The sequence below is a fragment of the Polyergus mexicanus genome, unplaced genomic scaffold (genome assembly GCF_030449975.1).
Source record: "Polyergus mexicanus isolate NDT 795.1 unplaced genomic scaffold, iyPolMexi1.0 SCAF_4, whole genome shotgun sequence".
NCBI classification, from domain to species: Eukaryota; Metazoa; Arthropoda; class Insecta; order Hymenoptera; family Formicidae; genus Polyergus; species Polyergus mexicanus.
The window spans coordinates 6,316,837-6,327,809 of NW_027223324.1; the positions used below are offsets into that span (position 1 = coordinate 6,316,837).

At 44.1% G+C, this 10,973-nt stretch overlaps 1 protein-coding gene across 1 annotated transcript; it reads right to left on the minus strand.

Annotated features, from left to right (window-relative positions):
• Positions 1–2,961: 2,961 nt before the first annotated feature.
• On the minus strand, positions 2,962–10,568 carry Toll-7 (Toll-like receptor 7). The gene has a single exon (XM_070294081.1). The coding sequence runs from the start codon at positions 9,792–9,794 to the stop codon at positions 5,460–5,462; it is 4,335 nt and encodes a 1,444-aa protein (XP_070150182.1). The 5' UTR covers positions 9,795–10,568; the 3' UTR covers positions 2,962–5,459.
• Positions 10,569–10,973: the final 405 nt, after the last annotated feature.

The following is a 10,973-nucleotide window of genomic DNA, read 5'->3' on the forward strand; positions in this document are numbered from 1 at the left end:
AGATTCTCTTTCTCTCGCGTCAAATCGTATCCACGTCAATTATCTTTGGCGAGAGAGAAAGAGAGAAAGAGATGTTAAGAACTTGAAAGAGAATTTCACCAAAAGAAGAGATCTGTTTTTTATAACATTGAAGGATTAATTTTTATGTATAAAGTAACGGTATGAATAAACAGCTATAAAAAAATACTATTCTTCTTGTTTACGTGAGAAATATAATTTCAACAAGATTATGCGTCAAGAACTACGTTTCAGAAACATTAACATTTTTTGAAATCTACACATATTTATAAACGTAATAATTATTTACACGGTTGGGAAGTAACGCGTTACTTGTAACGTCGTTACCGTTACAATTACTTTTTTTCGGTAACGATCGTCACTTTTTTCTGTTTGTAACGGTAACGGTAACGTCGTTACATTTTTAGAGTAACGGTAACGAATTAGCCGTTACTTTTATCGTTAATTTTTGGTTCTTTATTATCTTATATATCTATTCAACAGATAGATGTATTTTTTGAAAAATATTTTGTAACCTTCTATCATAGGCTGCATTCTGATAGTCACTGCCAGTACTGAAAATCTATAGTAACGTAAATCATAGATTTTATAATACTGGCAATGAATATTGAAATACACTCTTAATAATATCAATATTTCTCTTATCAATATTTAAAAACAATGTTTGATAAAAATTTTCGACAAAATTGAAATTTGTAAATTACAATTTAAATTCCTATAAAGATAAGTGTATTAAAAAGTAAAGATATTAACATAGAAAATTAGAATCATTAAATAAGTTTAATATAAAAAACGCTTGCTATATAGAGACTAATTTAGAGTTTTTAATTGTAACGTACATTATTACATTTAATATTGTTTATTAAATAATTTTATAATCGAATAGCTTATTTTAGCATTACAAAAAACAAAAACATAACGAAAAAGTAATGAATCGTTACTTTCCAAGTAATGGTAACGGTAACGCGTTACTTTTTAGAATTAGTAACGAGTAACGGTAACGAGTTACTTTTTGCAAAAAATAACGGTAACGGTAACGCGTTACTTTTATAGAGTAACGTTCCCAATCCTGGTTATTTATCATAAACTCATTTGTATGAGAACTTATTATCATATTAATTTGAGCAATGTTATATACGTCAATTTTGTGCCCTTTTTTACAGCTTGACACACAGGAGAAACACCATCAAGATATCACCATTGTAATAATGTGACAAATATGTATCAAGATTTTGTAAAAAAAATAAATATAGCAAACTGTTACTATCATAATAATTTGACGAATATTATATGTATTTTTGATTTACCAATGAAACCTATGCTTTAATAATAAAAAAAATGGTAACAGCACATTAGAAGCTGAGAGACTTAGCTTTAATCGCGCGCAAAAAGTGTCGACGAGTCGTGTTCCCCGATCGAAATGTGGATCCAATAGTAACGGAAAGAAGGCGTTGTCGGACACAACGAAAACCTATCGCGAGACGGTGGAAATCGGGACGATCGTCGAGATATACCGCAAGGATCGAGATCATAGAGGCGATCCTACACAGCCTAGATCCGAGATCGTGGCGCGGCCGGCAGCTACGCGCTGCAAATAATTACAGCCGTCCTCTTACATTCCATAGCAAGGCGGGCAAACTGGTTCCGAGCCGCGGCCACTTGTGCTAGGATACGGAGAGATCCGCGGAGAGGAAACCATATCTCTTTAAGTATCGTGTACGTGTTTTTCGCGTTTACTGCCCTGCATTCACCCACGACAGCAATCGCGATGATATTTCGCATCGTCTAGGTTTCAATTATAATTGCACGTTAGTGTATTTTCTCTTGACCACAACTAACATTACATTTCCTTATTTTTTTAACGTTAAATATCTCGAATCTTTTAAAATTTCGTTCGTTCATTAAATTGAGACGTTCCATTGAAATAGATGCACGAAGAGTCAATGGACATATAAATTTATCGTTGGAGCAAAATCCATTTCAAATTATATATAATTATCTGAAGAACAAGATGTGCGCTTATTAAGTTTAATTCATCATTTTTAATCACTCCGACCCCTATAAAAAAAATTTCCAATGTAAAGCTTTACATCTAGACTTTTGCCTTTCTCTCTCTTTCTCGGAATCTCTAAAGAGAGAATACATCGCATAAAATTTATTAGTTGAAACAAAATTGCATATTGCAGATGAATCTTCGACAGTCCATCGTACGCGCGATATTCCCAATGTTTACACTCGATCGCGGAAAGATTTTGCAAACAACAGAAGTACACACCTCCGTGGGTATGGGCCGCTATGGCGGTCGTAGGCGCATTAATAATGTAAGTGTGCAGATGGTGTGCAGTGAGTGCGCGGCGCCGCTGACTAGGATCAATGTTCCGTTCGCGATCTATATAGTCGGTACGCGGCCGTGCGCCGCGATATATAGGTAACGATAGAGAGAGAGAGAGAGAGAGAGAGAGAGAGAGAGAGAGTGTGTGTAGTTGCACACATTGCTCGCTCTCTCTCTCTTTCTTTCCCGTGCTCGTATAATGCATTTACGCGAATATTTTAACCAATCGTAGCGCGAAATTTCCATATGGAAATGAGTTCTCTTTCCCCTTTTCTTTCTCTCCTTCTCTCTCGATCGATTTGAATTTGATCGCAGCTCGATTCGCGGAGGTGAAAAAAAAAACAACTTAAGCTTGTTCCTTCGAAGGAAAGATACTCTTTGCAAAATTCCACGTATACCTCGTGTTTTCGCGTAAGCTGCTATATTTATATAATTATTATGGAAAGCTCTTAAAGTATATTTAAAAAATTTTTTTATTGTTCGGGACAAGAGTTTATCTATAATTTTATGTGGCAAAAACGAGATAAATGTAAGGTAAAAATATATATTTTATCTCACACATTAATCCAATATTTAAATTAGAATAATCGATGCATTCGTAAAATTAGATCGTTTTAATTCATTAACTCCCCTTATTTTCAAATGCGCCATATCGGTTTGTTATTACATGCTCATCTGTACGCGAAATAATTTAATGCAAATATATTATGAATAACAAAATTCTCCCTCCCTCTCTTTCTCGATACAATACTATGTTAGATGACATTAAAGCTGGATTGTAATTGTTATATTTATCCAGCTTTATTTAATACCGTGTGCGCATCTCTTTTTTGTGCACGCGCATCTTGTATCTATAAAAATACAGCACATTTAAAATTTATAAATATAACTGTAACTTTGCAAATCTTTTCTGCGTTATGACATATTAATACATTCGTAAGAGTCTTTACTGTTTCATTTAATGACATATTAAATTATTGAATTTTGACTCAAATATATTCAGCGTTGAGATCGAGCTAGAGGTAGTTGAAATTAAACTTAAATTTTGATGTATCATAGTCAGAATTCTACGAGATATATCAGGCATATATTGCGAAGATATAAATAATAACGTATTTTATAAATTTATTCATATAGTTTAAATAAATCAAGTATACAGTTAAGAGAGTTTTACGACACATGCGCAAATGTTTGCACTCTGCTCTCGACGGATTGCGGGCGCATGCCTCTCGCTTTTCTTTCTCACTCGTTTATTCCTGACCCTCTCTTTCGCGAGAAATAGTATCTTACACGAGGCGCAGCAATAAAGGGTATGTATTCAATATACATATTTACATATCGTACAACCACACTTTTTCTCCTTTTTCTTTCGCGGACATATAAAATTACAAAAAGTCATTCACTTAATCGAAAATCCAGAATTCAAGCTAGCTTCATGATCCTATTATGCAGCGAAATGTGACACGTGTAAGGCTGCCATCCGTCCGGTTTTTCCCGGATTTGTCCTAGTTTTTCGAGCATCCGGGAACGTCCGGGAGGATTTCTCAAAGTAGTCCTGGTTTTTTGAACGCGTGACACAAGACGATGCGCGCGTCGCATTTTGAGGTTGTGTCTGCGTATGTTGTACGTACGGTATTGTTCAAGCCTTGGGACATTGGGATCATTGACAGCAAACGAAATAATGTAATATTACATTATTAGTATTATTAATAATTCTTAATAATGACTATTAATAATATTATTGATTATTAATAATTAAAATAAAAATTATTCTATTTTTATCGCTTTATCAGCAGTTGCAATAATTTCACATAATAAATTATGGGCTGTCCGGGTTTCAATTGGAAAAGTCCGAGGTTTTAAACCTTTCAGTCCTAGGTCTGTATAATTACAGATGGCAGCCCTAGACACGTGTCAATTATATGTGTGTATTTACACACACACACACACGCTCGCGCGCGCACGCCCGCACGCATGCAACGCACACAATGTACATTGTACGTACATTATATATACAGATGTACATTGCATAATAGCATATTTACACGGGTTCGCAGTAAGTAGAAGTAAGTATTTACACACGAGAGTGAAATCCATCGCGAAAGGGACAGCTTGACGATTTATATAATACACGGTCACGCGAGATGAGATTCTTGTGTGCATTCGCGCTCTATCGCTCATTGAAAAGTCATCGAATGTGATAAACAAAGTGTCTCCACAGTTTTGATTTCATAATATTTCAAATTAATTTATATTCTTAGAAAAGTTATAAATTTAATTTTTAATATTCAATGTCAAATAGAGAGGATAAAGAGATTGTTTCTCTTAATTGATCGTTCAAAGTATATATATAAATTAAGATTATAATAATATCAAGAAAAATCACATATTAAAATATAAATGCAAGATAAGAAATTTAAACTGCGACATTCATCGAACCTTTCTTCATCTTATGCTTTTAGTCCGTAGAAATTTTCAATTCATAGTAGAATATAACTGTATTATATAACTTATAAGTTATATCGACATTTTTGTTGTGAAAAAATTAATTTTCTACATGAAAGAACAAACAAACTATACATCCAAACAAAACATATTCTCGCGAGACGTCATTTCGAAATTCGGAATTATTCCAAGGATGTATGTACGCGCAGTAAAGAGAGAGGTTTTATCACATCAAACAGAGTGAAGGAAGACAGAGGAAGAAATAACAAAAAAAAAAGAAAGGACAGAAAAAGTCAGAAAGAAAATACGTCAATCACCTTATACAATAGTAACGGCAAAGAATAAAAGTTGTCGTGTATTAAACGAATAAACGGGCGATCCGTTATCACATCTCCAAAGTCTTCACAGATAATTACGATACGTAGACACTCTGTCCCTCTCCCTTTACGACAACATTTCTGAGCTATATACACATGTCTCGCGAGGATTTGTGGCTCGATACGCGCCCAGCGTCTTCGAGAATTCATAGTCTGTCGAAATCGCGAATCGACAAGATCGCGATGACGATGTCGCGATCGAATCACGAACGCAAGATTCAGCACAACCTTTCGAGAACGAGCTACCTCATCGTTACGGCGGTCAAATCGGCGACACGATGACAAAGCTAAACTAGATAGGCCTGTCCGGAGGAGGGTGGGGGCGGCGATGGCGGTGGTTGTTGCTGCCTCCAGGCGGTCCTCTCGAGGGTGGAATAGTCCGAATCGATGGACGAGTAGATATGCTCGGAGAGCGGTCTTCTATGGTCTTCACCGATGCCGGTGTTGGTCGTAGTGGCAGCGGTCGTGATGAGATTACCGGCCGGCATCGCGTCTCGATAGGCGTGATTGACTGTCAGCCTGGGTTGCGCCGGCGACGACAAAAGTGGTTGTGGTGGCAGCTGCTGTTGTTGTTGTTGCGGTAATATGGGAGAAAGCGGGGCACCGCACGAGTAAGCAGGTGGCGCATGTTGTAGCATCAGCGCTGAAGAGGCGTCCTTGAAGAGTGCAGCGCGTTGACCGCCGCGCAAAGTCGAAACGCCGCTCTTCTCGAGGCTGCCGATGCCACCGTCGAGCGTATAGGTGTTGATGTTACGTTTGTAAACTAGCGGCGAGGATTTGCTTTCAACGGATACGTCACCAGCGACGACAGCGGTGGTAGTAGTTGTATTAGCGGCGATAATGGCGGCGGTCGTGGATGGCGGTATGGCATACCTCAATCGTTCCCAAAACCTTTTCTCACCCCATGTAAGTATGAGTGCCGCACTTCTCAGGTAAGGTCGTAATTCAGGATCGCGTTCGATCTCGATGCCGACATGACCGGCCTGTACAATAATCAGCTGGGAGGCACGGCCGCGCAGAGCCTCGTGCAGTGCCGCGCGAAACTCGAAGCGCGACCATTCAGTTTGGAGGAAGTCGCGAGTCAGCACGATCAACACACGTCGGGATGCATCCACCGCCTCGAGAACCGCGGGCGCGGGCGCGGAAGCGCGCAGAATGCAAGGCAAGTCCCGGTGATGGAGGCAGAGTCTCAGATTGGCGGCGCCATGCTCCAGCTCAACTGCCAACGATCGCACCACAAAGTCCTCGTCGTTCGGGCTGTAACAAACATAGCAATCGTACACGCGATCGCGATCGGCGTCGCAGCAGCCTGCGGCCATGGCCGCGGAGCCCATGACTGATGTTGTCACGACAGTCTTGCCGGGTTTGGCGCGCAAAAAACGCAATCCATACTTGGAATATGCCCAAGCACCGACAGGTTCACGGAACACGAAGGCAAGTACTATGATCACCAAGAGAACGAGGACGGCTGAAAGAGTGGCAGCCACTAAAGGCAAATAGTCCGACACCATGATACTCTCGATTACGCCGCCCTGAGAGAAATAGTCCGAGCAAGCAGTCTCATTAACGTTGAGACGACGTCGATAGGCCGTTTGCCTGGCATCGCCGCCGTAGTAACACCATACATCGCTGGCATCGATGACTTTATGCGCATTGTCCGACACCCAAGAGGACAATTCTTGCAGAAACTTGCAACGGCAAGACCACGGATTGCCGCCCAGTGACAGCTCGACCAATCGAGCGTTGAGAGTGACCTGCCATACGGGAAAGGTCACCAATCGATTGCCATGCAATCTGAGAATCTCGAGCGATCGAAGAGGCAGAAACGTAAGATTTCCGATAAAACCGACCGCATTGTTTTGTAAATAGAGCTCGCGCAAGTGTGATAATCGTTCAAACTCGAAGCCTTTGAGCTCGCGTATCCGATTGTCTTCGAGATGGAGAATTTGCAAGTTGTTGAGACCGTTGAACGTGCGATTCTGGATGGACTCGATGCCACTGGCGTTTACGTACAGCACGCGCATGTTCTTGCGGCCGATGAACGCGTGATTCTGCAACTCTCGTAATACATTGCCGTCTAGGTATACTTCAGTGGCGTCCATCGGTATCCTACGCGGGATCTCCTCGACCCCAAGACCTGAGCAATCGACCGCGTTCGTATTCCACGTGCGGTCATTGTAGCATTTGCAGCCGGCCGGACAGGTCATCTCGCAATCACAGGCATCAAAATCGCAGCAGTGACACAAAGCAAAGCAGTGTGCCTCGTAGCGACAGAGAAATTGCTCCGAGCGAGCGCTTGAAGCCGGTACAATGGCGACTCCCCGCGGCCCGGAAGTACGGCACATGGCATTGTCGAGGTCCATAACACGCGGATACTCCCTCGTCGAAGTCTGATTATTGATAGCCGGCAACCAGTCCATCGAGCAGTTGCAATTGAACGGATTGCCCCCGATGTAGAACTCTGGCAGGGGCTTATTCTCCGGCACCTTGGTCAGTAGCAGCGACGTCAACTCCATCGTCTCGATCATGTTGGCATACATATCCACACGAGTGAGATTTACTTTATCGGCAAACGTATTGGGCCGTACAATACTAATGTAATTATTGTTGATGAATAATAATTCGACGCTATTCGGCACGGACAGTGGTGAGAGTTCGGTAATGCGATTATGACTGGCATCCAGTGTTCGCACCTTGGAATCGCGAATCTTGTAATAATTGCCGAGGCTTTCGATAAAGTTGCCGTGAATGTCGAGCCACTTGAGATTGCCCGGTATGAAGGCGTAATCGAACCATTCTATATGATTCTCCGATAGATTTAGCAGTAACAGGCTGGTGATACTGGTGAAAACGCCGTTGATATCCGACAAAAAGTTGCCATCGAGACGAATAGCCTCGAGTCTAATGTTGCGTTCAAACGCATGTCTCTCCACATGTTGCACCTTGTTACGGGCCAGATTGAGAATCTGCAGATTCGGTAGGTCCCAAAGCATGCCGCGCGTCAGATTGCCAATGTCGTTACCGATCAAACGAAGACCGGTGAGCTGATGGAGATTGCGGAAAGAGCCGTTGTGAAACTCGTTGATCCGATTCTCACCTAGGTCCAGAGTCTTGAGGAAGGCGAGATCGCGTAACGCGTCCGGAACGGCGGTGAGCTCATTGCCGCTTAGATCTAATTCCTTGAGATCGGAACAGTTGCGAAACGCGACACTGTCGATGCTCGTGATCGAATTGCCCGACATGGTCAGTCGATTTAAGACGAAGAGACCGTTAAAAAGCTGCGCTCCTACGGTGTGGAGTTTGTTGTCGGACAATTCGAGCGTGTGAAGATTATAGAGCGGCAGGAAGGCGTTGCTCTCGATACGATCGATCGAATTGTTGCGTAGATCGAGGATCTGCAAGAAGAACAAGTCCTTGAACATGCGGGCGTCAATATGCGATAGTTGATTGTACGACAGATCGAGCACGATGAGGCGAATTAGGCCGAGAAAGGTAGTCTCATCGACGCGATCGCTGCCAAGGCGATTGTTGGCAAGATTCAAAACCAGCAGCTGCTCGAGACGGGTAAACACGCCCCGTGGCAAGTCGCGTAGTCCATTGTGCGCCAGGTGTATTTCCCGTAGGTCACGCGTACTAGCAAACAGGCCCTCGGGCAAGGAGTCTAGGACATTGTGGCTGGCGTTGAAGGTGCGCAGCACCGTAAGCCCGTCCAGGGCGTCCTTGCCGATCTCGGCGATCACATTGCGTTGCAAGTGCAGCTCTTGCAATTGTCGTAGGCTTACCAGCGGGCCGTCCTCGGACAGTCGTCGAAGTTCGTTGCGCGACAAATCCAAAATCCGAACGTCGGCGCGGCAGGACTCGGCGTCGATACCGCGCACTTTCAAACCGATGTCGCCGACATCACGAATACGATTACCGGTGAGATTGAGGGTCTGCAAGTTATCCAATTCGCAAAGCAGACTAGGCGGCAACGCCAGCACGTTGCTTTCGACAATTTCGAGAGTGTGGAGCTCGCGAAGACCTAGAAGAGAGCGTGGCGCGAATTCCAAATATCTGGCGGCCCCCCAAGCGGCATTAAAGGTTTGTACGACGAGCCGTTTGAGCTCGAGCAGAGGCTGAAATGCACCGTCCGGTATCCGCAACACTTTGCAACCGTGAACGTGCAACTCGTGCAGGCCAGCGAGTCGTTGCCAACTCTGCGCATTCAGGCTACTCTCGAAATGATGTACGTCGCTACAGCGAATCCGCAATCTAAGCGCGCCGTCCAGTGATGGCGCTAGGGCGACGATCGCCGTAGGATCCAGCACACGAAGGGCGCAGTCCGCCGAACGGGTGTCGTTACCGGCCTCATTGGTCCATCGACAGGAAGCCGCGGCCGGACCGGGATGCGTTGACATTAGCAACAGCAGCAGTAGCGGCAGCGTCGTCGCGACAAGGCGGTGTGACGGTGCGGCCGCGCTTGCCAACGACGACGATGACGACGACGACGACGACGACAACGATGATGGCAACGACGACAACGCTACCCTCATCGTCGTCGTTATTATCGTAGTCGTCGCCGTCGTCATCTCCGTCGCGATGACACCACCCCTCGTCGTCGTCACGTCGCGTTGCGTTTTCATAAAGAACTCCTTTGCTCTCGACGTCAACGTCGAGTCAGGGGGCGACGATGATGGCGCTCGTCAATCTCGGGGTGATCGTCAGTTTTTTCCTCTTCTTTCTCTTTCATTCACGCAAGCGGCGCACGCATATACAATGAGCAATACACAACAGGGAGCCGTATGTAACAGCACAACGGAGAAGACGACGAGGACGACGACGACTTCATATGCACGCCACATATACACGCGTAACTTACGGAAGGGAGCGCGCGCGCGCGGGCGCGCGCTCACGCACCTCGTATCACGTATTAAACACGGAGCGGCCCATTTCCCTCGCCCTTTATCCACAGGCTAGCGCCACCACCGTGAGCCACCTCGTTGTCGTCCCGGAAAATGATACACCGTCACTCCCGTCACTCGCGTTCACTCGCAAGTTCTCGTCACCCCTTATGTTGTTTATTGGCAGTCGTGCTCGCACATTGAGCTTTTCTCTTCTACCTCGCGAAAAATATATCGTTATCGATATTCAATCCTGCGGGATAGCAGTGCGCGCGCGTTTCCGTTTTCTCGTAATCACGCCGCGTAAATTAATCCCCCCGATTTTCTCCCTCACGATTGTGCACGATGGCGAGAATGTTTTTCCGACAAACTGATGAGTGAAAACAGGCTACATACGGGCGCGAGCACTCAAAGCACTTGCGCTGCACTGTCGCACGCGCGCTCACCTCGCATCGAGCTACCAGCAGCAGTGAGCACTGAGCAGCACTGAATCCAGTCGTAAACGCCTGAGCGCGCATCATCGGCATTCTCCTCGACCGTTGCGGCCTCCAGCCCCCCAATCCCTCCGACGATGCTTGAGGGCGCCACTTTCCTGGAGTTGCCGACGAAAACTGATGGAGCAGATCAGAAAGACATAATTGATAGGATTCGGGATATTATTTTGGAATAATATTTTTCCGAATCAGGTAACCGAGAATCTTTTTTCGCTCTATTTATTAAATTTTAAGAATCAACGGAGCGGAGTAATGGTCAACTACTGACTCTAATTTTTAATTTTGTGGCATATATATATATACAGGGTGTCCCAGATGATTTGGGACAATACTCGTGTGCAGATAGAGCAGACCAAACTGAGTCGAAAAGTCATCTTTTATTTTTTTTTTATAACGCTTAATAAAGGAGTTATTATTGAGTAAAGTC

Bases quoted from the DNA above. Each gene is read 5' to 3' on its own strand.
- Toll-7 (XM_070294081.1), bottom strand. From the start codon at position 9,794: ATGAAAACGCAACGCGACGTGACGACGACGAGGGGTGGTGTCATCGCG.